General features: G+C 48.6%; 1 protein-coding gene across 1 annotated transcript in view; it reads left to right on the forward strand.

The window, feature by feature from the left end:
* Nucleotides 1–536: 536 nt before the first annotated feature.
* Nucleotides 537–25,198, forward strand: part of LMF1 (lipase maturation factor 1) — a gene marked incomplete at its 5' end in the record, with an annotated part of 190,511 nt that continues 165,849 nt past the window's right edge. Inside the window, 3 exons of the mRNA XM_084295815.1 lie at nucleotides 537–753; nucleotides 9,926–10,235; nucleotides 24,307–24,317. Of these exons, the coding sequence (XP_084151941.1) occupies nucleotides 537–753; nucleotides 9,926–10,235; nucleotides 24,307–24,317 (538 nt within the window). The remainder of the gene's footprint in view (nucleotides 754–9,925; nucleotides 10,236–24,306; nucleotides 24,318–25,198) is intronic.

The following is a 25,198-nucleotide window of genomic DNA, read 5'->3' on the forward strand; positions in this document are numbered from 1 at the left end:
CCGGGCTGGTGTGTGGCCCCGGTGTGTGACACTGAGCCGGGTGTCACCGGCATGCCTGGCACCGGCCGCTGCCATCCCTACAGATGACAATGGAGAAAGGGGTTTTAGAACCACAGACTCATTAAGGTTGGAAGTGACCCCCAGGATCATCTGCCCCAACCATCACCCTACCACCACCGCCACCCACTAAACCATGCCCCTAAGCACCATGTCCGAGCGAGCCCCTTCCCCTTTGCTCCTTTTCTGAAAAAAACGTGGCCACTTTTACTCCTTTTTCGAGACTTCCTTCCTCATTCCACACGATCAGAACACAAAACCCCATTTTTATCCCCATTTCCTTCTCCTACCACCCCCCACCCCCCCACACCCACCACCCCCGGCGGGGCTGCGGGGCCGTGTGCGCGGGGGCACCTCCACCCCCGAGGACCTCCGGGGGACCCCCGGGGACCCCCGAAGACCCCCGAGGGGACCCCCTTAGGACCCTTTAGTGCCCCCCCGGACCCCTTCATGCCCCCGGGGGCGGGCCGGCCGCACGCATGCTCTCTGCAGGCCGCGACATGGCGGCGCCCAGCGCGGCGCTGAGGCAGCGGCGGGCGGCACCGGGTGGCGGCGGCCCCGAGGCCCCGGGGAGGGGGGCAGCGGCAGCAGCGGGGGCAGCGGGGGCAGCGGGCGGCGGGGCCGTGCCGCCGGTATCGCCGGGCACCTTCTGGCTCACCCGCATCGTGCTGCTGCGTGCCGTCGCCCTGCTGTACCGTGAGTGTCCCGGGGCAGTGCTGCTTTCCGTGGCTCCTTCTCTCCCGGGAGAGAGGAAAAAAAAAAAAAAAGAGGGAGCTGGATCCGAAATGGGGGCTGCTCGCTCGCCGGGGGTGGCACACGGAGCCCTCGGTCCCCGGGGTGTGTGGCTGCAGGTCGCCGTGGTGCAGGGGTCGTCGCCCCGGCTCAGCCTAAAGATGCCTATATTTTGGGGTGGTGGGGTTTGGGGTGCCTGGGGGGGCAGAAAGGGGGTGTGGGGAGAGCCCCCTGCTCTAAAAAGCAGGGACAGAGCTAGGGGGGTGCAAGGAGAGAGCCTGCACCCAGCTTTGGGTCTGAATGTCCTTTATCAAGAGGTGTCGTGAGCTGATGCTGTGAGAGAAACTCATTTTGAGGGATGCTGGAGAGCTAAAGCGAAGGAGCTGCACGCAGGACCAGAGGATGACAGCGTCCTTTGGTGCCATCGCTACCCCGTTTAAGGTGGTGAAGCTGCTTTTCCTCCTCAGCCCTGCGCGTTTGGCTCTCCTTTTGGCAAGCAAGGCGCAGAGCCGTGCTCCGAGCCCGCCGCTGAAAAAATATTCGCAGCGAAACCCAAACTGACATGTAACACGCTACATTACAAATTTTAAACTTGCCCCAGATTTGTCCACAAAATCGTTAGGATTTGTAGGCTGCCAGCCTGCTTGGATTATTTTGCATCAAAACCATGCAGAAGTTGTAGTTTTGTATGGTTTTGACACGTGCTCTGTTTCTAGTTTGGTTTTAGCTCTCGGTGAAATGCGGGGTTACGACTCTTTCAGTCAAAATGAAAGCGATTCTGATATTCCCCCGTGTGTAAATCCAGACTGCTGAGTTTCCCAGAGCTCAGTTTGCAGTTTCCTTATGAACAACTGATCAGCGTCCTCCACTGCGTGTTCTGTGGAGGCTGCTGCTTTCCGATGGTGGATTTGGGGTGTAAATGTATCGTGTCCTGGAACAGATACTGCCCCGTAGGCCGGCGGTGTGTTAGATGGGAAGAGGCAGGAAGGAGGGAGCAGGCTGTGGCTGCAGGGGTGGAAAGTCATTGAGGCAGAGGATGGGAAAGAGCAAGGCTGATGAATGGGACCTTCTGGCGAGTGGGAGACCTCATGTGGGACAACTAGAGTGTTGAGAGGTGAGGAGAAAGCATCACGTTCAGGGTGAGTTATAGCGTGGAGATTTAAAAAAAGGGCACATGAAAGCAAGAGGAGGAAGCTGAGGTGGAAGGCTGCTGACTGAATGCATGGTGACAGCAAACAGAGGGAGAAGAGGTGGATTTGCTCAGAGAGGAGATGAGTGGAAATGCCTGGAAGTGGCAGGAGGGAACCCCAAAATGCTTTTGCAGTCCAGAGTGTGAGAACCCTTTTGAGAGCTGTCCTTGGAGGAAGGATTGCAGGTGCCAGAAGCAGAGGCTGGAAGGAATAGGGTAGGAGGCTGGCTCCATCCTTTATGATGGAAGAGGTATGAGAGGAGAAAAGTTTACCTGCTCGTTACGCAACTTGTGTGTGATTGCAGTCAGGTAACAGCGATTTCTTGTCTTGGCTGAGTAACAGCCAAGTGACCCAAGGCCAGAAACGTGGGCTGGGTTTGAGACAGGTCAGATTGCAGCTCTGGCTGTCACCTCAGTGTTATAGGGACACCAGCGCTGATCTTGAGGTGGGGGAGATGCTGCACAGCCGGGACCTCGGTGGGGTAGAAACTGATGGATGAGTCTGAGGTGGGGAGACCACGATCCGGCAGATTCCTCTGTCAGAGGCTGCAAAACCATGACATGGCTGTCGGGGTGGGATGCTCTCCAGGGAAGGTGCGTTGCCTTTTGATCTCTTCCGTGAGCCTGGGTTTGGAAACAGCAGAAAACAATTTTAAGCCTCTGTGCCAAGCACCTCTTCCACTCTCTTTTCTGAAGATGGAACCATTTACTCTTGACAGATTATTTTTTTTTTTTTCCCAGACGTGGCGATCCTGCACACACCGAGTCTCAGACTTGCTGAGGAAACGGTTGATGGCGTTGTGACAGTTTGACATTCCTCGGCTGTGGGATGTTTTTCCCCTTCTTTCATTTCGCCCTTCTTGGTGTAACCCTTTCATTCCCACCGTGTTAGGAAACAAAACCTCTGGGGGGGCGACCTTGTCAGGGAGAACAGCCTCCCCGATGGCTGCAGCTCCTGCTTACTGTGGAGCTTACTACTGAGTGTAAAAGGTGGGATGGGAGAGCGAAGGACCCCGTGGATTAGTAGAGAGAAACGCCATTTGGGGTGACAGTGACGTGGAGATGACAGGCCTCCAAATCATGCTTGGCAGTTCTGTCCCTCACCTCCTTTCCTGGTGCACAAATCTGCTCCTGAGGTGCTGCTTTGTTGCCTGCTGCAAGCCCAGGAGATGCTTTCCCTTCGGATCCTTCCCTCTGGTAGGAGGACAGGCAGGTGTGAAGTGTCCGTTGTGCCCTCCCTCCTCCCCTGCCCCCTTTGGTTTTTAACAGCTCTCCACCTTTTATTTTTTTTCTTTGAAGGGGGTTTCCAGAAGCATCCAGGGCCTGGGAAGTCCCTGGCAGAGCGGCTGTTGTCTGAGAGGCAGGTTGGAGATGGGAAGGTGGAAGAGGATCTGGTGATTCGCGGAGGCCAGCGACCAAGCCCGCTGCTGCTTGCAGGAAGGGGAAGGAAGGGGAGAACGGGTGTGAGCTGGAGGTGCTCAGCGAGGTTTGCTGCATGAGAGGAGGCCAGGGGGGTTCTCCAAGCTGAGGGCTAACACACATAAAGTGCCTCTGTAAGTCCTGTGCCCAGCTGCCCAGACACCTTTCTGATCTGTGGAGGCATCTTTGTAGGGTGCCGCGTGCCAGTTATGACCTGGCAGACTTCCACAGCTAAGACCCGTCTTCACGGGCTAATTGCAATCTCTAATTCATGGGACAGGGAGCCCTGGAGAAAGGCGGTTTTGACATTTGAAGTCTTCCCATCGTGGTCCTGTGCTGCGTGTTCTTTATGGCAGGGGTTGACATTTTGTACGTACAGAAAGTCTTTGGGGTCTTGGTGGAGGCGCTGTTACAGGTAAATAGCTGGTCCCAAAGCTCTTGACAACAAATGTGTGTTATTTGCTCCCTTCAGCCTCCTTCTAAATCATTTTAAGTGCCCTTTTTTGGATGATTACTATCATCAGATTCCAGATGTAGAAGTTGAAGTAATTAGATACCACCCTTACCAATTTCAGCCATGCTTTGTAGAATGCTTTGAAATAAAAGCTATTATGTAAATACAGTTTATCTTCCTTCTCCTCATGTATTGTTTAATAGTAGTATTTTCTTTCCCCAGAGCTAGGACTACAGGAGGTTCATGCTACTTCTTCCTCGCTCTGAAATCTAAAGCCTCCTCGGGGGAGTTCGACTTCCTGCAGGTTCCTGGCTCTCTCCTGGTGTCCTTCCTCCCCTCTCTGCTGTCTGCCCTGCTTTCCCTTGCTCTTCCCTCAGTTATTTGAAGAGGTTCCCAGTCGCTTTCAGATTGCCTAGCCAGGATGCTGGTATAGCTTCTGACACTTTCTCTGCCCTGGAAGGTTTTATTTCAGCGCAGGGCTTGTAAGCAAGTCCGCACAAAGGCAGGATGTTAGCGCTGATGGCTAGCGAGCTCCCTGCTCCCCTTTTAACTGCACGAGAGGGCCCAGTAAGCGTGGCAGAAGCAGGTTTGGTTCTGATCTAAGCACTTGCACCGTAGGAAGATGAATTAATAGCAAGCAGGGATAGTTCAAGGGAAGCGATAACAAGAACTGAGGAGCGATCCTGTCTCCCAGCGTGCTGCTTGCCTGGAGCTGCTTGGGGGAGAGGAATCCCACAGCATCCTTTGGTTGCAGGCTGGACGGCTGCTGGTGTGCTTCTGAACAGCCTGGGTGCTGTGGGGGAACTTGTGAGCAGCATCAGAGCCCAGCCTGGTGTGTTTGCTTCCTGCTATTTCAAGCAAAGAGACAATGGGGAGGTGTGCTCTTAAAAAGCCCCCAGATACAACCACCCCGGAGTCTTTTGCACCGCTGCTAATGGCAATAAAAGAAGTAAGAACGGACTTTGTGTGCTTACTGGTGGCTGTAGGATTGCAGGATGAAAAAGGGTTGCTTGATTTCATTATTCCTCTTTGCTTAGTACTGCACGTCCTTGCTTTTGCGTCGCAGAACTTTGCTGGGGAATTTATCCATTGAAAACCCTCATAGCAGCTAGGAGACCATGAATATTCTCCCCGTTTTTCTTGTCGGTAGTACAACCAGCATCCAGCATAGGGCTTTTTTTTAAATTTTTTTTGAATGCCTCGCTGGGTCAAAGTTGCACTTGATATATGGCTCCAGGCAGACATTTTTTTGTGTGTAAAACGTAGTTTGGTTTTCATGCAAAGCTCTGTGCTTTTGCTTCATTTCTTCTTGTGGTTTGGGTTTTAAGCAAAAGTTGAGACTTCTTTTAATGGTGGGGAGAGAAAGCCATATGACCGGAAAGTCTTGGATTTCACATCTTTAAATCTTTACAGAGCATGAAGAATGGGATTCTCTCATTCTCCTACCATGACAGCCTGAGCCTGGACCTGGGGAAAGGAACTGAGGTGACAGGGCAATGTGGATAGACCAAATCATTTCAGATGGGTGACTCCTGTGCTGCATGCTCCAGTTGTGTTTATTGGTAGCATGTGGCTTTGAACAAGGAACGCCTTCAGCTGGGGGAGAGAGGAGCCTGGGAGGGGAGAGAGAAGGTGGAGGGGGGGGGGGGAATTAATGGAAAAATACAGTAAAGCACCTTCCGAGGTGAGGATAAGTAGCGAAGGTCTATTAGCAGTTGGTGACAATTTACATGTATTACTTATGTAAAGATCAGCTCGCAGCAGGTAGAGGAGCGTGCTCCCATGTGAGCTGTCAAAGGCTCCGTCTGCCTCCTGAGTGGGAGGGAGCATGGGAGTCGCTGAAGCCGAGTGGTTTTTTTTTTTTCCCCATCTGCAGAGGAGTGAATAGTCTGAAGAAAAGCAAAGTGCTCTGGGGAGAAAGGAGAGATTGGCATGGGTGAAGGCACCCAAATCTGGGCAGCACTGGTAAAAAAGGCCAGGTGGCAAGCAGCCACTGGGTGGTGGGGAAGGTGACAGGGCTTTGTATTGGGTCTGGAGAATGTGAGATGTGCCCAGTTGTGCTGGGGGCCTGCAGGGGACACCCCTGGATTGGGAACACATCCATAGCCTCACATCCTTCCCATCAGTGATACAGGAAGGGATAGCTATGGGAAAACATCAGCTGCTGCATCCTGGCTGGGAAAGTGTTTCCTGAACTCAGGAAAAGCTCCCTACTCAGTTAAACTCCTTCTGTGAGGTAGTACCCAAAGGTGAGAGCCAGTTGGAGGGGCTGGAGGGCTCCGGTGACCGGCCCAGACCCTGTGCCAGCTCACTCCGTGCCATAGTGCTGATGGGGAGCCCACTACAGGCTCCCCAGTGCCGAGCTGGGGTGGTGCTGGTGCTGCCAGCGAGCGAGGGCTGGGGCTGGTGAATGCATTGCCCAAGGGCTGCAGGTGCAGGGATTCAGCTCACTGGGGAGGCAGAAGGTGTCTGAGCAGGGTGCACAGGGCTGCAGCTGTGGTGCTGAGGTGCTGCCGCTTGCCTGGCCACCAGCAGTGCCTGGAGGATGCCGGCTGTGGGTCCAGGCTCCTCTTTTCCTTCCAGCATCCCTTTGGGTAAGACCAGACTTGTTTGGAGAGGCTGCGGGGAAGCAGGGCAGTGCTGGAGTCCCTACAACAGCCCCTGGGGAGAAGCAGGGGGAAATCAGAAGCGGGTAACCTTGCCCCCATGCCCTGGAGGCAGCACAGCAAGCCTGCCAGGCAGTGCCCCAGGTGGAAGCACGCTCGCTGACCATGTTTTATTTACCTGCAGGGAGTGGGAAGATGGGGAGTGGAAAATCCCCAAATAAAAGGCCAAAGGTGAGAGCCTTCAGAGTAGGGGTTAAGGAAGAGGAACAAAAGCACAAGCTTTGGGGGCAAAAGGGACTTTTTCTTCTGACTAAACCAAGATCAAAGTGAAGATCCCTGGAGGGATCCTTCCCTGGAGGAAGCAGTGTCTGTTATAGTCGATTTAAGGGTTCAGCTTCTGGAGAGGTATTCAGGGAGAAGAAGCACTGACAAGCTGATAGAGAACTTTTTTTTTTTCACCCCTGCTGGGTCTGTGCATCTCCTGCATTGCTGAAATCCTTTGCAAAATCCATCTTCCCCTCTTGCATGTTTCTGGACGGGTGACATGGGAACTGCTGCCTACAGGGTGAAACCTCTTTCAGGCTTAGCTGGTGCCATGGCAGGGTGGGTCTGGATGACCTGCTGGTGGGATTTGGGAAGCAAACGGGATGTGTCCTCCAGAGGTGCTCCCGAAGATGCTAGAGGTGAGCAGGAGCATGGCATGAGGCAGCAGCTTGGTCTGGGAAGGTCCAGGAGAAGGAGCTGGGTCAGGGACAGACCCCAAAAACCGTGCGAGCCATGAATGGCGCTCACCATCCTTATACCCCAGTGGTTCGGGGTGATGGATCCAAGTGTAGGTGGGTCTTGGTGAGATCTGTTGCCGATGGGGTTTAGCCCTGAAATCCTTGCATGCAAAATACCAGCACTGCAGCATCTTGAAAGCAATCGGTGTTCAGAGGGAAACCGCTCCGGAGCCCAGGCTGTGCAGCCCCTGGATGTGCAGCTCATGCCAGCCTATAATGCACTCGTTGTTGCTTTCAGACTCAAAAAAGCCGTGCAGTCTTTTGTACATACAATTTCTTCAATTGCTATAGTTTGCTTTTCCTAATTTGCCCTTTCCTTGTTTATCTTGCGTACTGTACAGGGGTCTAATTTAGATTTTTTTTAAGGAAAAAAAATTGCGTAGCAGTTACGGGTTGGGGCAGCAATTTCTGTACCGTTTCGAGGTGAATTTGATTAGCACTTTTGGAAAACTGGGCAGCAGACTGCAGTGCTAATCAGGGGAAGTCAAGCTGTGGAGTTTTAAGGTATAGTTGGTCTTTTTTTTTTAACCCAGAACTGAAGATATTGTCTGAGGCTCAGGAGCATTGTTTCTACTGGTTTTGTGTGTTAGGCTTTCTGATTACTCAGCTGTGCTGATCAAAGTATTGGTAGAAAAATACAAAATACAGAACATTTAAAATACAGAACATTAAAATCTAAGATACAGAACGTTCAATTTGCTGTACAAACCCGATTCCTTAGTGCTGCAGACAGTTTGTTCCTGTCCATAACTGAGTAAAATATTCTGTGAGTCTTTAGCAGTGTGTGAAGTCCTTCGTGGTGTATAAAAGATGGGTAGAAAGAGATGCAAACGCTGAAAGCCTCAACTTTGTGTTGATGCTGGGACTCAGGACCTGCTGACATTGGTGGGAACCCTCGCAGTGACCTCGGGTCTGTGGGATTGTGACTTTGTGGTGACTTCACAGTGAGACTGGAATAAATGCTGTGTGCAGGGAGGTGCAGCAGGTGTTATGGGGATTAGCTGTAGTCCGTGGGAGACTTTCCTGTGTGTCTGGGGGGAAACGGGACATTTGTTTTCATTCCCTGGGGCTGCAGATTGCTGGCCTGACTTGAAGGAAATGTGGGTCCAGGCCTGAACTTGGGGTGCTATTTCACACGGGCTTTCTACCGGGGTTCCCAGTGAGAGACAGCGACCAGCCGAGCACCAGCATGTTTTGATTGCAGAATGACAGCGTTCAGATAAGGAAGAAAACAGAATTGATCATTAACGAAGGAGAGCTGGGGGGAGATAAATTAGCATTTTGTAAGACCTCTGCTACTGCTGCGTGTGACGTGGCTGGTGTTTGGATAATGCCTGCAACGTGGGTAAGTTAGCTGCTGGGAGCAAAACGTGTGGAGCCTAATCAGGAAATGTCGGCCTTCATTTTTTTTCCTGAGAAATGGAGATTACTGCAGTTGCAAACTGCAAATTGGTAACTAGAGGAGATGCCTAAAATATGAGATAATCCCTAGAAGCTGACCAACTTGCTCTGTAGAACATCAAATTCTAGGTCTATAATCTGTAATTAAATTGCTTATGTGCTGTTAAAAAAAGCATCTGGCTCTTCTAAGATTGTCCAGTGCAAGATAGATCCTATACAAGACAGCCATAGCGACATGTAAAAAGTAGCAATTTAGAGAATGGGAAAATATTAAATCTTTGTATTGCCAACCTACCAATATGTGAGAGGATCCAGAAGGTCAACCCGTACCATAAGTACTGGCCTTTGCTATTGCAGTGTTTAACCATTACACTGCCAGGCAAACAAAGGTGTGTTTTGGGCACTGCTGGGATGCTGTGCATGAGCTTAAGCTGTCTCATTAACCACCTCGTGAAATGTTAAGTGTATTTAAAATGAGGACAAATTCCAATTCTTGATAAAGGCACAGGTAATGCTTCCTAAAGATGGAAATAGGCTGTCCCCTGAAGTGAAAGCATAACATTGCGGATAAAATCTATCTGCCATGGGCTGTACGTGTTGGGAACAGTGGATATTATGTCACCACCACCACCGTTTGTGATGGAGGTGTGACACTGCAAAGCATTTGGTGAAACTGAAATACCAGGGGTCAGAAAGTACGGCTGTGGGCACCCTTCTGGCTGCTTAAATTGTGCTCCCCAGTATCTGCGTGTGTGGGTTTCTTGGTGTATCCTCTACAAATACGTTTTATCGGAAGCAAATTCCAGCTGAACGTCTTGGAATTAATGCATTGCTTTCACTCTGCATCTGCAATGCAATTAAGCTGTTTTCCTCATCCGCATTAGGAGATTAACAGCATATGTGAGTAACGCGGGGTCATGCGGAGTCTGACGGAGCAGGGCTGAGCCTCCTGCTTGTGTGCGGGGTCAGGTCGCGTGCTCGCGGGGAGATTTTCCCAGAAGCGTGGTGTTGAGCTTGCCTGAAGCAAGAGGCACGTCCCTTACAGCAGCTGAGGAGAAATTTTATCTCAAAACAGATGCTGTGCCATTTCCTGGTGTGAAGGCAGAGACAGAATTCCTCTGCCTTCAGCGTCGTGGTTAATAGGAGTGACTGTGTTGTAGTGTAGTGGAGATGAGGACATGAACAAATTCCTTCACAACACCCAAATATTCTTCTGTAACTTCAGACTCAAAAGGTACATTTCTGGGTAATTCCTAATACAATTTTTTTCTCTCTGTTCTCCTAGTTGTGGCCTTCCTGGTGGCATACCATCAAAACAAGCAGCTGATAGGAGAAAAGGGGCTGCTCCCATGTAAACTCTACCTGCAGAGCGTCAAAAGGTATTTCAAAGGGAAGATAAACCTGGATGCTCTGAGCTATGCCCCAACAATCATCTGGTTTCTGGACTGGTCAGACATGGACAGCATCTTGGACAACATCTCTCTGGTTGGCCTTGCAACTTCAGTCTTTGTACTGGTGACTGGGTGTGCGAACATGGTCCTCATGGCTGTCCTGTGGGCTCTCTACCTCTCCTTGGTCAACGTTGGACAGATCTGGTAGGTTAACAGTCTCTCTGCCTTGTTTTTAATCTGTAATTTCTCATTGTTCATTGTACACGTTAATTTTCTATTATGCTTTGAGGATGGTAATCTGGCAAGGAGTGATGTGGGCATGTGAGAGAAGGGCAGCATTTGGCAGAAATGACTTGCAGGTGTGCTGCTGCTGTTTTGCCCAGTAAAACAGTCCTGATTTTCATCATCCTCTGTGAGAGGAACAGCAGCTGCATAACACGCCATGCTACACATTGCCCCTTCTGTGCAGCGCCTTCCTTTATGGCCATTGCAAGGGAGTTCCTTTGAGATGGTTTATCAGTTTTCAGTTCTATCCAGAGGAGAGCTGGAGCCCTCCAGATAAATGTACAAAACCTGTGGGAGGGGAAAAGGAAAGGAGAAAAAGTGAGTGTCTGCACATTGCCTTGCTGCAGGGAAGGGCTGTGGTGTAGACTTTGGTTTTAAACAATAATAAAATTTGTCAGTGCCCCAACTGGATGATAGGCTTCAGCTGGTCCTCGTGCTAAGGCCCCAAAGACACACCCTAAAGGAATGGGCCCTTGGGAAACCCAGCTTTGTTAGCTCACCTCATCAGGTACCTGCACCTCTGCCTGCGTGGAGCTGGTGCAGTAAATGGGGAGCTGAAAGGCCACACCATGAAGAGGTGCCCAAGGTGAGGATGTGATACATGTCACCAGCGTGGTCTGGCTTCACAGCATGTGGCAGGGCACCCTCATTATAGATGGGATCAGTGAATTTAATTTTAAGGATTTGCATGTGGTGGAGCAGCCCTGCATCTAGTCCTGTCCCATTCATTCCTCTCCTACTCCAGATGGTATGTAAGTGGGTGAAGGATAACAGCTTGGGTTTTCTGAAAAGCTCTGTTCTCTGAGCTCTTAGCTCAGTATGAACTTAAGACCGTGAAAAGAAGCCACAATTTGAAAAAAAAGTTGCTTTCTGCTGCCCGTTTCCAAGTTACTCCCAAATTGCTTGTCTCTTTTTCTAGATACGTTACTACAGGGCAAGAATTCAAGCATCATCCTGCTCCCCAGCGATACAGGGGTCTCTGCCCTTGTAGCAGCAAAATCTGGAAGTGTTGCTTGACTTCTGTTTAGGGGTGCGATGGGGTAGGAATAATGCTCCCCCCCCTGCTGTCAAAGCACAGCGTGATTCTAGCTGGAGGGTGGGCCTCTGGTGGTGGGAGGCTGAAGGCTTGACCTGGCCCTTCAGGAGCAGGATAGCTAAGAAATTAGCATAACGAGCTTTGTTAACGCTCCTAAGGCAATCCGGAGTGCTTGGCGTACTGGTGTGGCATTAGCAGAGTTGTTAAGATTTCAATTTTAAAAAACAACCAAACAGAAAAACAGACTGGAGTGTGTTCTGTTCCCTGCTGGGCAGGCACGTCCTGCACTGCTCCTCTGCTCCCAGTCGCCTGTCCTGGTAAAGGTGGGCTCAAGGTGGGGGTGTGGACCCTCTGCAGCTGCTGGGGGGTCCTGAGGTTTTCCCGAAAGGGATCTGCTCGTGCCCACGTAGCTCTGAGTGGCTGTTCTGTCTCTCAAGTCTTTGAGGGAGAAGCGAAAGGACAAGGGGATAGAGGGGAGTCCCCTGGTGTGCTGAACCACCACCAATGTCCAGCAGACCGCATCCAAACACCTCCTCCCGAGGGGGTTTTGAAGCTCAGGACCAGGCGCTGGGGCTCTTTGCAGCTCCGCAGGCAATGAGCTGGCCAGCAGGAATGCAAGCAGAGCCCAGAGCTTGCATTCTGTGGATGCTGTGGTTGAAAGGAATTGCCTCTTGATTTTTAAGATAAGGCTTTTTTTTTTTTTTTTTTTTTCTTTTTTTTTTTCCTCCTTTGCTACTTCAGATTCAGAGTTTGAAAGTTCCACTGCCCCAAGCGGGTAGCTCTGGGTATGCAGCAACAACACCGAGGGAACGGGGAAGGGGTGAGAGAAAAGGTGGGTGGGGAGGAAAGGTGGTGCTGCCTCAGCTTCTTCTCAGTTGTGGCATCAAATGCTTTAAACAGGAAATTAGGTTCCTTCTCCTAGGGGTAGGAGAAAGGAATCAAAGCAACCCAGCAGTACAATTCAGTCATCTGTGGTTACGTTTTTCATTAGATCCTCTGAAATGGGTCACTGGGTGGTCAAAAACATATTATTATTGTGCATATACTGTGACATTCAATTCCCTGGAGAAGGGGATGCTGGGTGCAGTGCAAGGAAATGTGGGGAGAGAGAAGGGGGGGGTTGTAAATAATTTCTCATCATCCTTCAGAGATTTGTGGTGGCTTTTGGTACAGGCTGAAAGTACCTGAGATCTGGAGAACTGCTGATCGCAGGTGGCAGCGCTGGCCTTGGAACTGAGGTGGCTTTGAAACTTTCTGCACTGATTTTCAGATGGTGTTAGGTGGTCTCTTAATGTTGGCTCCCAAGTGTGGACAGTTGGAGAGGCTTTGATGGGCTCTGACTCTTCTCCAAAGCATCTGTTGAAGACCTTGGTGACTTCTCATAGGGCAAAAGATAACATCATTAGGCTTTCCTGTTTAGGGTTACAGGATGACTCGATGAAGGTGTCCGAGATAAGAAATTCCCCCTGCGGCCCCGTTATTTGTGGTTGCTGAGCACCTAAAGGTGCTCTGCAGGCGCTGAGTCCTGTGGACCAGCACTGCTGGGCACGGACCCCTGGGCTGATCCAGCAAACGCTCCTCAGCTGCTGAGGGGGAAACCAGTTCAAGGAAGATACGGGAGGATAAGGAAGAACAGAGTTCTCTTTAAGCCCGTGAGGAACAATTTATTCTTTTTATTGCCTTTTTTTTTTTTTTTTTTTTCCCGTTTTAATTTTAAACACTTCTATTTGTTTTGGGCTGGAGTCTCCAGACCCCGAGTGCTGCTGAAGGAGCAAGTCTTTCAACTGCTGTCCAGCTGGCTTGGGCTCAGAGTCAGGGAAGCTTTGGAAGGGCAGACCGTCCCCTGGGAGAGGCAGGACACGTCCCCTGCCCCCCTGCTTCTGCCGGCCACCTCCTCTGAGCCACGGCAGCTGGGGAATGTGCTGCGTGCCCGGGGAGCTGAGCCCACCGTGACAGCACCGCAAGGGAAGAGATGAAGGTCCCTGAGCATCTGGTAACACCTTCGCTTGGTTCTTAGAAGTGCACTCACATAAAAAAAAGTAGGATTTAAAATCTGGAAGGTGCCTGACTGGATGGTGAAGGCAGGTAGCTAATGACTGTGGGAAATGAGGTTGGGGGGCTATGAGGCCGCTTGGGTCACATCCTCGGAGGAATTACAGAATTACAGAATCAGCAGAGAACAGCAGGGCCACGTACTAGAGGATGGAGCTGCCCTTCTGGATGGTCCCTGGTACTCTGAGCACACAGTGGATTGTAAAAACTACTGTGTGTGCAGGGAAGAAAGCTGTGCCTGCAGCGGTTGGTGTGAGGTCTGTGATGGACTTCCCAGGATAAGGATGCTTTGGGAACCTCAGTAGCTGAGAAGTGGGGCCAGGATGCTGTCCTGGCCCTAAACCCTTGACTTTGCTTGTTTGCTGTGTGAATTGTATGAAATAAGGTGTGCTTCGGTTGTGCTCAAAACTAGCCTAGCTTTTAGAGATTAACTTTGGTACCTCTAAAATGTAGGGCCAAGCCCACCTTTGCCAAATTTTAAGCGGGCAGCTTCTGTAATTCTGGGCGTTTTGTTCCCCAAAAAGCTGTGATATTCAGGGTCTGCTCAGGCCAAACGTGGACTTACTGTGTGGGTCACAGGGCATGCACATAACGGTGCTGCTGGTATCATGAACTCAGCAGGTCTGTCTTAAGATGCTGGAGTTTTCTTCCCTCTGCAATTCTGAACTTTTCCTTTTGAAGTAGGAGGAGGCTGTCAGGCATCCAGAGGCACTGCAAGAGCACAAAAGAATACTTAATGTCTGACCCATGGGCTGGGTGAAGTGCTTAATTGCTGTGCTGGTTTTCTTGCCGTTGTTGTAGACTGTTCTTCATTTCAGTAAAGTAACAAGAGTAAAAAGTGGCCCCAGTTTAACTGAAGCTTTTTAATGAAACTAGAGATGCCTAAAAAAAAACGTAATGGGAACCTCATACTTTAGTGTCCATGTTTTTTAGACTGCAAGTCCTGCTTGTCTGGGTCCAGTCACTAGAGGAATGCCCTGTAGGTCCAGGACGAGTGGCTTTGCCTATCTCCCTGCTCTTTCCCTTCTGAGTATTAACGTGAAAGATTGTAATAGATTTGAACAAGAATGGGAAAAGCTGCCCCTTTGTTTAAAAGGAAAAATACTTGTTGCGGGTGACCTCACGAAGCCTCCAGTTGTGGTTTTATTCCCCGTGGGTTGTGCCGGGGCACATGTCTGCAGGGATGGGCCATCAGCAGAACAGGTCCTTTGTCAGGCCGGGCTCTCTGGGAGAGGTGTTCTAGCAGAAGTTAAATCATTTTTTGTACCAGAATAGCTAATGCACTTCCAAAGTGAATTCGTAATTCTGGAATAAAATCACTTTTATCCCACAGTAAGGTGTCTCCAGAGAGCTATTACATTTTCTTATATAAACAAACTCTTAAACTACTCTGCCACTGATCTCCTGTTTCTTCTTCTGTTGTTTCCTCAGAGAACCACCCCCCTGCCACCCAACATTCAAATGTCATCTGAAAACCCTTTCCTTTCCCATGGTTATTGCATTTTTCATTTTACGAAACATCGTCCACTGCTAGAGAAGCATTCAGTGGTACGGTTTGTAAGACACTTGATACAAAAGCTAGAATTGTGGTTTTTAAATCCTATTGCCTTTTTCCCTTTCATGACTAAGATTCTGGTAGAGTTACAAGAGCTCAAGGGAATATGTTAAACAAGCCAATAAATAAAACGTTATAGCATGAGGTGGCTGCAGCGTTCTGTTCACTGTGTTCTTCCCTTGTGGAAAATGTTGGTGGAGCTACTGCTAACAGATATTTAGGATAAAATAAGACTATGCAGGCATGCTTTTCTGCAGGGAAAATGGATCTGAGCAATGCTTCAGCACTGTGCAACCCCAGAGGGTGCTGGCAAGTCCTGTTGGAGCTGTGCTCAGGTGCCCTTTGAAGGCTGCGTGCCAAGGTGGCTTCCAAGAAGTTGCAGATGCTTCAGCACTTTGCTAGAGAGGACATGCGTCTGTCTTTCTGCCCCCAAATGCCTGCTTTTTTATGTTTAGCTGATTGAACATAATATTAATAGCTTTTAACTTCTAATATTAAGAGCTTAATAGAGGGGCAGGTATACTGCAGGTCATGAAAGCATGTCTCTGAGGTGTGTAATTTAATTGCCATTAAATTACCATCCTCAGAAGTTCATTTACAATAGAGAATGAAGAAAGCCTTGTATGTCATGGAGGTTTTGTGTTTTATAGGTCTCATTAAAAACCACTTGACCTATGCAGGACTTTAATCACAGTGTTCTGTCTGCTAGCAGATGAACTAGTGAATGGTTCGTGTTGAACTCCATTAAATGCTAGGGGGCTGATGAGATGCTTCAGGCTGTATTTTTCCCTCTCCAGGAGGGCTTTAGTAGCCATCAGATGTATCTCTTCCCAATTTTCTTTCCTCTTTTATATTTATAGCTTTGGTGTTTTTTATTTTTATGATTTTTTATTTTATTTAAAGCACTTGGGTTTTTGTCTAGTGTCTTCCCATTCAGTAAAAGCTGGGAACAGAGATTTTCTGAGCTTGTAAATCAAGCAACGTGTGAACTGTGGGCTGGATTTGGCAGCTTCATTCCCAAATTTGCTGGTGTGTGACCCTCTTATGATGAGGGCATAGCGCTTACAGGGATGGCCATTTTAAGACGAGAAGAGACCCAGCCTGACGTTCAAAATTCAGATGGAAGAATCACCCGCTGAGCCTCCAGCAAACCAGAGCCACCTCAAGTGTGAACGATGATATCTACACAGGCTTGGTGCATTTGAGCTAATGCACACTTTATTCAGCAGCGTGGGTAGTTTGCTGAGGCTTTCGTGACTGCCCCTGGGCAAGCAAACACTGAAAGATCGCGAGCTGTGCAAGTAGGGAGCAGGAACGTGGATGTACTGGGTTTCACTGGTGTGCTTGGTTCGCTTGGAAAGTTTGCTGAGACTTCTGTATAGGCAGGAGTGGCTGTGCTGAGCTGTGCACAACTGTATTTAACGATGTGATCTTGGCAGGGTCTTTATATTATTTATATTAGTCCATGTCTGGAAGGAATACAAGGGTTGCACTAGAGGACTAGGGTTTAATTAGTGTTAGCTTTTCCGATTTTAAGCTTTGAAACGCAAGCAAAACTTAATATCATGCCTGAATCCAGTGTACAATTTTGAGTATTGTAAAAACTGTCTAGGTTTTTAGGTAAATCACGTTCACGATTACCACCTTGGTGAGTATGCTAAGCTGGAGTCATTTGAACTTTGCAAATAACCCTTGCTGCAACCTGGCTTTATTTTTCTAGCTCTCTCAAGTATCCCAAGGACAACAACAACAAGCAAACTCAGACTATCTCATTCCTTTATCTGGTCTTTGCCTTGGCCATAAACCTCAGGAATGTCTTTGTTACTGTGTGGATCACAGCCTCGCATCCCTTTATTCCAAGCTTCCCTCCCTCCTTCCCCAGAAAGAAAAGATTATCTCTGGAAACGTAAACCAAGAGTTGCAGGATCTCGGGGGGTCATCCTTCCTGTCGAGGAAGCTGCTTTTTGGCACTTCCTCCTCCTGCAGAAGAGAGGCAGCGGATCAGTTTCAAAGAGCGCTGTGAGCAGACGCGAGGGGTTGATATGACACATTAATGAACACGGAGATTAATGCCATGTGACACCGCTGCCTGCACTACAACTGGGAACTAATGAGGCTAACGAGAACCATATTTTTGTTCGAGAGATTAAAATTTAATCACGGCTGATGTCAGAAATGAATCATATCACGTTCTCCCCCCCTGCCCCCAGCGTGTTTAAGGCTTCCCCTCCCGGCCTCGGGCTGGCTTTTTGGCTCGGCAGGCCCTGAGAGGGGCCTGCCCCTCGCTGCCCCCTTGGCATGGAGGCCGGGCCGTGTCTCTGCTCTTCTTCCTCAGTCCCTCAGAGCTGTGAGCACGGGTTTGGAGCATCAGGCTGCTGATTGCTGGCATTTGAAGGCCTCTTAATGGGGAAGCGCAGGGCTGGGTCAGAGCAAGGAGCGCGGTCCGGTGTCCTGGGAGGCCTGAGCACATCCCTGCTGTGCCTTCTCCAGAAACCATGCATTAATCGGAGTGTGGGCTGAGATGACAGGCACAGATCCACCTGGTGAAGCAGCCAGGTCTGGTGGAGATAGGAATTGAAGCTCTGCACAAGCTGCTGGTGGGAGCAGCACTGCCAAATGCCTTGCGGGCTGGCATGGGACTCGTTGGTGACATCTCAGGCCACATCGGTCTGGTTGTTGCCTGCTTCCACAGGCATATTTCTGGAGAAGAACTGACCCATGGCGAGTCCAGCTTGCCATTGAAATGCTCTGAAAAGTGAGAGAAGTGGTTTTGATCCGGTGGTGTGCCAGGGTGTCTTGAGCAACTGCGGCATGGGAGATTGCAGCATCTGCCGGGGATGTTAATTTCTGTAGCAGGTAGCGCCTCTGTGATAGGTTTTATCTAAATAATAGGGATGCCTGTAGGAATTTAAGTATCTCTGAAAAGAGGGAAGTTGAAGAGGAATTAATCTCTTAAATTGGTTGTATCTAGTGTTTTCACTTTCTGTAGTTACTGGCTTTGCTTTGCTCAAAAATAACACCTTTGGAGGATTTTTTTTTTTTTAATTTCTATCTTCTGTAAGATAATCAAAGGCTTATTAAAATCACTAATTGACTATGAGAGAAGGAGCTGGTCTCTGTCCACACCAAAGCATCACACCGAGGGTCCCCTGGGATGTGCACAGGGTGCTGACCAGTGCTGCTGTGCGTGTCCCTTGCATCCCATTGCTCTCTGTGCCCCTCGTGCCACTGCGTGTGCTCTGCGTTCATGGCCTCTGAGGCCGGCTGGTGGCTTTGTAATCTTGTTAGTTAATCCCAGTAATCGCTTCTGTCTAAGCGTCAGGGCTGCTACCTGCGCGCGGTACGAGGATAACACAGAAAAGCAGTGGTGTGTGTCTGCTGCTCCACTTCGTAGGAAGCCTGACAAAATGATTTAACCTCGTAGGGCGCAGTGCTTTGATAGCAGAGCAAATGTTAGCACAAGGCAAGGAAGGATTTTCTTTCTCCTCCTTTCTGCTTCTCTGGCTCTGAACTTGATTTCATGAGAAGAAATGTTAAAACATCAGAAGCAATTAGGACGGGATATGGGGTAAAGCATCTGCACGGGGAGCTGTGTATACTGTACGGACAGCTAATAGCATCCCACTGGTTCCTTTGCATAAACTGTCTCTAGCTTCCAATCACTTCTGCAAATCACAGCCGATGAGAAAATGAGAGCACAGAAATTATCAGAAGATTATGTGGTTAGTGGCATGGCTGCGCGGTGTCTGATGTACCACGGGGCTTTGCCAGAGACTGAGACAAATATTTTTTTAATTGCTTATTATCTGGCACATCCAATTGCCAGCTGTATGCAGTATGGAGACTTGGGTATTGATTCCACAGCTGAAAGATTTAGGAAAAGAATGAATAATGTTTTTTCATGATCTCTTTTAACTGTAACTTGCCAAATAGCTTCATGCACCCAGTCTGGTCCAGCACACGTTCATGTTGCTTAACTCATCTAACTTCTCAAACAGCTGTGGTTGGAAAGAATGTTAATGCAGCCATTGGTGCAGCCGAAAAGCAATCAAGGCTTAGGGAAGGGTCCAAGCCCTGGTGGGATCTCTGTTTACTAACTTCCCTAAGGGTCTTAATCCAGAATGTTATTCCTGAGAGCAGTGCTCGCAACCAGTGGGGCTGGCTCTTTTCTGGGTTGGGGTTATCCCATCACGGCAGTGATCTGGGGGCTGAGCCCTTACTGGAGACGTGTCCCAGATCTGCCTGGGCAAACTGCGGTGCTGTGCTGGGGAACAGGAGGACAGCGGCTGCAGGAACAGAGCTCTCTCCTGGGGGAAGGGTCTGTGGCGGAAAGTAGGTGGAAATTTGCATTAGGATAGCTCGTGTCTTCGTGAACTTAGCGTAGAAGAAGCTGCCGTGCTGTCACCAAATCCTGTAGCCATGCTGCAGACTGCATTTAACAGGGAATTGCGTTCGGTTTCTGAATGGTCGTCAGTGCAGGGCCAACCTTTGGAGAGAAATTAATGCAATTAAATGATTTTTTCTTCAAGAAATGGAATTACTGAAATGCAGTTTTCCTTGGATTTTACCTGTCAGCATGCAGGCAGCTGGCACACAAAACCTTTCTGCTGCAGTGTCTGACCAAGCCGGGCTGCAGCCCTCCTGTGCCTCGTGTTCCAGGGCACGGACATATTCCAGCTGATGTTGAGCTCTTCATCTTCCACCAGGGCCTCTTGTGCTGGCTCTGCACATGCTTTTGTTCACAAAAAGTGGCTGTGCAGGGGAGCACAGGGATTTTAGCAGGTCTGCAGGCAAAGCAGGACTAGGAGGCTGTGGGATGCTTTGCTGTCCCCATGCTGCTTCCCTCTCCCTTTCGCACGTTTCCTGCCTTAAATTCGCAGCCTGCTTTAAGGAGCAGCTCCGAGCGGGCTTCTCGAGGCTGCCATTTCAGCGTCTGGTTTTGGCACTGGAAGGATTTAACCAAAGCAGACTTCACTTGAATTTGGCAAATTCTGCCGTCGTGTATGCCAGGGCTCATAATAACTGCAGCGTCGGAAATGAGCACAGACAGAAAACTTGGCGGGTGCCGGCCCTTAGTTGGGTAGCTCACATTTGGTCTTTAACTAAGCCTCGCTCTGTGCCTTGCAAGGGGAAAATAAAAGGGTGGATGGCCACTTGGAGGGCTCGCCATGGGATGTGTGGGATGGGGAGCGGTTGCGCGAGCACCCGGCGTTGCTGCAGGACGGCCGTGCCCTCCCTCGTCCTCTGCTCAAGCACCTTTCCCAGCACCACGTGCAAACTGAGGCACAAAGCTCCTCTTCCAGCCATTTTTTTAAACGTTATCCCTGTTCCTTCCATTTAAATGTGGATGTTGTAATTACAGAGCGCAGAATCCCAGTTTTTAGAGATCTGCGACCACAATAAAGCGAATCCAGAAACCAGCCGAGTGGTTTCATTTACTACCATTCTAGCTTATTTCCTCCCCCCGCAACCACTGTGCAATGCTAAAGGCTTGGCAGCAACTGAAACCAGCTGTCAGAAATGTTTCTTACCCCCGCACTTTTAAGTTAATGATGTTCTGAAATTAATGGTGCACTAGACTAATTCTGTCATCTCGTTTTGATGGGCTCGCAGCCTCTTGGTCTCTTGCGAGTGGTATTTGCCAACTGGCTCCTTTGTTTGGAGGCAGTGCGCTTAGGAAGTGGATTCCCAAGTGCAAGGTACTGCGTGTGTGTATATAAAGATGCATGTATGTGTATAAAAATAGAGATATTAAAAAGATGGTTTTAGCCCTGAAGTGTTTACGGCTTTAATTTGGTTAGTGTGCTGTGGTTCACCAAACGAGATTTCAGGCACGTAGGCTGGTAGTTTTTAGGGGTGTCACGCACACGACAGCAGCGGGTGAGGGTTCCTCGCCGTGCCTTTGGGAGGTGTCAGCCAGCAGCGTGTCTGCCCGTGGTGCTGTGCAGGAAGAGGCACAGCCCTGGAAGCAGCACAGAAAGCGGGCTGGAGGAGCTGGGCTGGCGAGGGAAGGGAGAGCTGGGAGTGGAGACAAGTCTTTGAGTGCCTGGAAGTAGCAGACAAGATGGAAATCAGGTCAGTTTTCTGTGCTTTTGTAGTTTCGCCCTTTTTTCTCTCCTAATGTGCTGCCTGGATTGACGGCAGGCAGCTCCTCCAGCTTTCCCTCTCACTAAAGCCTCAGAAAGAAGCTTCGAGCTCAGTCCATTGTGTGTGCATTTGGTTTCCAGCTGTGGTCTGAGGTTGCTGGTACCTCCTAGAGAGCAGCCCACTGCCTTCAATCCTCGCTGGGCACGCAGGGGGAGTTGTAACATCTCCATCCCTCCCCAGCAATGAGTACCCCCATCCGTAATTTCTCCTTGGTTTGTAGAAACTCTGCAGAGGTGCTGCTGTGGAAACATCTCTCCAGCAGACACCGGAGCCTGGTGGAGAATGGAAATCACATCTGTACTGCCCAAATCCTTTCCCCCATCCCGAGCTAAGCAGCCCAGAGGATGAGAGGTTCGTAATGGAGATGAAAGTTGACATCTGGGTTCACTTTCCGTAGAGGATGTTCTCCACGGAGAACAGTGAGAAGCTGTTAACACCCGCTGCAGATTGGGGATGCGGCGGTGAGTTATCCTGCCTGGGGAAATCGCTGCAGTTGGAAGAGTCTTGTGGGGTCGGGCACTGCCAGGCTGAGAGGCAGGGAGGACGGGTTTTTCATTGTTAGAAATACAGACACATTTTCCTAGAAAGCACTGGTACGTGCAAAACGAAAAGTTCCTGTCTTTTAATACCATTCATTAGTAGGCTCCATGCAGAATGTTGTCACTATTTACAGTTCCCGTTCCAAGCAACTCTTACATTAACCAATTTGTGCAGCTGTGGGGTAGGTAAGGGGAGAAAGAATGTGAAGTTATCAGGTAAATGTGGCCAGCCTGCTTTTCCTCTGTGAGCAAACAGAAGCAATCATCCTGCGTGCTTTGCATGCTGAGCAAAGGGTGTAGTTACACAGAAAAAGGAGGGACTCCTTCCCCGGCAGGAGCTGTTACGCCCCAAGGAGCAGGGTGATGGCTTTGTTGCACGGCTCAGGTGGTTTTGGTTGAGTTGGGGCTCATACAGAATGGAGCCGTGCCCTCAAGCCAACGGGGTTGGTGCTGGAGGATGCACTGATTGGGACCGAAGTATCTTACTGCAGTCTGGACCGTGCAGTGCTACGAGTTTTTGCTTTCCAGGAATATATTGGACCTGTACTGGTGTTAATCGGCATGAGAATGGGATGGAAAAAACTTAATCCCAATATTTGATGGTGTTTATGATTGCCAGCTGATGCTTGCAGTCTCTCTGAGTGTGACATGAGATTTGCCTCTAATGACAAGTCATTGCTAATTACGATGTTTCTCCAACCGGAGAACAGAAATGACATCACACTTGTATTTGATTTAGAAAATATGAATGGAATGTGCTTTGAATTTGCAAGATTTCTGGGTTTTGACAATATGCAGATCAAAAGTCGCTCTATTGAAGTTTTCCGAGCCTCTCAAAATGAAATCCATGTTCTTTTGTCATCGTCTGTCAGTAATGTTTCAAACTCCAGGCAGGCAGGGAGTGACGAGATAAATATATATTTAATAAACACTTCTGTTTACACTGTATAAGCAAGGAAGAGGACTTAGGAAATGGAAAAACAGCAATTAGGTTCCAAACTACAGTCTGAAGTCCAGGGGAATTAGGTACCTGCCTGCTTGTACCTATAAAAAATATCCCTGCGAGAAGCCCTGCTGCTTTTATGTATTTGGAGTTGGCCATTTTCTTTGGTTTCCTTGGCATTTGTATTGCAAGCTTCTTCAGAGAAATAAATTCACAAGTGTTTGCCTGTCATCACATGACAAGTTATGGAGCCTAGATTGATGTAATCAGCAACAGACACACGTCAGAAAACTATGTGGTTCAGAAGAATACAATATTTTATTAATTCCTCATTTTGTGCGTGTCTCTGTGTGTGTGTTTTAAATGAGCCTCAGGGGGTTCTTTACTTCTGCCAAGAAATAAGAATAATTCGTACAAGTTTGTGTTGAGCTGCGCCACAACTGTGGTGGAGAACAGCGAAGTCAGGTTGCCCTTAATGACAGATATCTTCATGAAGAGCCCCTTTTATTAACAACCTTAGAACTTATTGTGCATCTTGAAGTTATTGCTCTCTACACATCGGTAGCCCTGTTTGAAATGGTTAAATATCAAGTAGAATATTTAAATCGATAGTTTGTGTTGTGTTGTTGGTTTGTTTTTTTTTTTAATAACTATTTGAGGTACCTGTGTATGGTGTAAGATTTGTGAATAGGATACTTTTGGTAAGAGAAAATTTTCTGAAAATAGAAAATATTTAGGGGACTTTTTTTGGTTTGGGTGGATGTTGTTTTTCCTTTTTTTTTTTTTAAATTTATTTTTTTTTTGGGGTGTAGGTCAGATAAAAATTATAAAACCCTGGACTGAAGCCCTAATGGGAAGGAGGAAACCTACTAGGGAACCTGCCCCAGCTTCAGCTAACGGCCCTGCGAGCACAAATCCTGTCCAGCTCCCGGTGCTGCGGGGCTGGCAGCAACATCCACAGCCCCAACATCTCTGCCTGGTGCTCACAGATGGGTGCTGCTGGAGCTGTGGCTTTGCGAGCAAAAGAAAGCAGCGAAATAGGCTTCAGGAGACATCCCGTTTATCAGGATGCTAAGCAGCTAAGGCTGAAGGAAATCTCAATGAGAAAATTAATTTGAATAAAAAAGAATTACATGATGCACCGGGGTGTGTTGATGTGAAGGTGGTGCAGCAGGCACGTGCCGCTTTGAAGCACGGGGGATTGCTAAGCAGAAGTGCACAGCACTCAACTGGCACATGACACGGTGCTAGACTTCTCTGTGCTTTAGAAAAAGGGGAAAAAAAAATTATCAGCAGGAGGCAACTTCTTGCTTTTTTGGGCGAGGAGCTGCTCCTTGTGAAGCCAGCTCAGCCCAGGTATTACCAGCTGGGATTTGGGACCGCGCTGTCTCTTTTGGGAATGCTGCTTGAGCATCTTTACAAAAAGATAGGTGACTGGTTGCTTGGAGTGCTGAATAACAGCTTAATTCTTCCCCAAAAGGGTTTAATTGGCTCTTGCCTTTCCAGTCAGCAGGGCAGTTCGAGAAGCAATTTGCCATTTAGTGCCTCTGGGTTGCACGTTGCGTGGCTCAGACATGTTTTCATACTCCCTGACAGATGTTTTGAAATTCAAAACCTGTGTGAAGTTTGAAATAAAAGTAATAATGAGGCATAAGTCCCCATGTTTGAACAACTGAGTTTAATTTTTTTTTTTGCTTTTTCTCCATTTTGTTTTGCAGGTATTCCTTTGGTAAGTGAATAAAAATGAGAAAAATTCTGCAGTAATAATTTATTGGTGCATTTGTGGGTATGTAGTTTTTACATTACTCTAGCTTTCTTTCTCCCTCTGTCAAATGTTTAAGTTACAATTGTCTTTATTCTCTGCTTTTCATTGTTTTTCTCTGCCTAAATGTCAGAAATGGAAGGAAAGGAAAACTGGAAGTAATTCTGTAAATTGAGACCGAGGGAGGCTTGGTGGAAGGGTTGTGTAGCCACCAGCAGCATCATTCAGAGGGTGATTAAAGATGAATGGTTAAATAAGCCCAAGGCTACCAAACGAAATGAGATCTGAAGGACATCTGCTGGGAGGGAATCTGCATCTCTGCAATTCTAATTCCCTTTCTGCTAATGATTCGTATGAACATCAAGAACCTCATGCTCATTTTATCCTTTTTCCTGCTTGTGCAAGATGTAGCTATTGCTTCCTTGGAGTTCTGGGAGATTGACTTGTGCTTTGCACAGGTTTGATTTTGTTTCAGCATTAAATATTCCAACCTACAGTCAGAGTCTAAATGGTCATTTAGAAATCGAAGTAGAAAAATTGTTCCTCTCTGTGGAAATATTAAGAAAACAGCTAGAGTACTTCCGACTTTATGGGGGAAGGAACAATGCTATGGCATAATGTCCCAAAACAGCATCTTTTGCTATGCCTGCTCATGCTTTCCGCTTGGTGTTCGGTCCCTCAGATAGGTGAGGTGGAAAGGAAACCAATCACAAATAAAAATTTTGGTCTATTATAAGGCACCAGAGTAAAGTCCGTTTGCGTTGCGTGTATTACTGAGGCTTGCAAATCTGATAAGCAGGTATGCCTCCCCTGCAGGGATTTGTATCCATCTCCCTGTGTAGGTTGGT

This window comes from Netta rufina, assembly GCF_964035555.1.
Source record: "Netta rufina genome assembly, chromosome: 15".
NCBI lineage: Eukaryota > Metazoa > Chordata > Aves > Anseriformes > Anatidae > Netta > Netta rufina.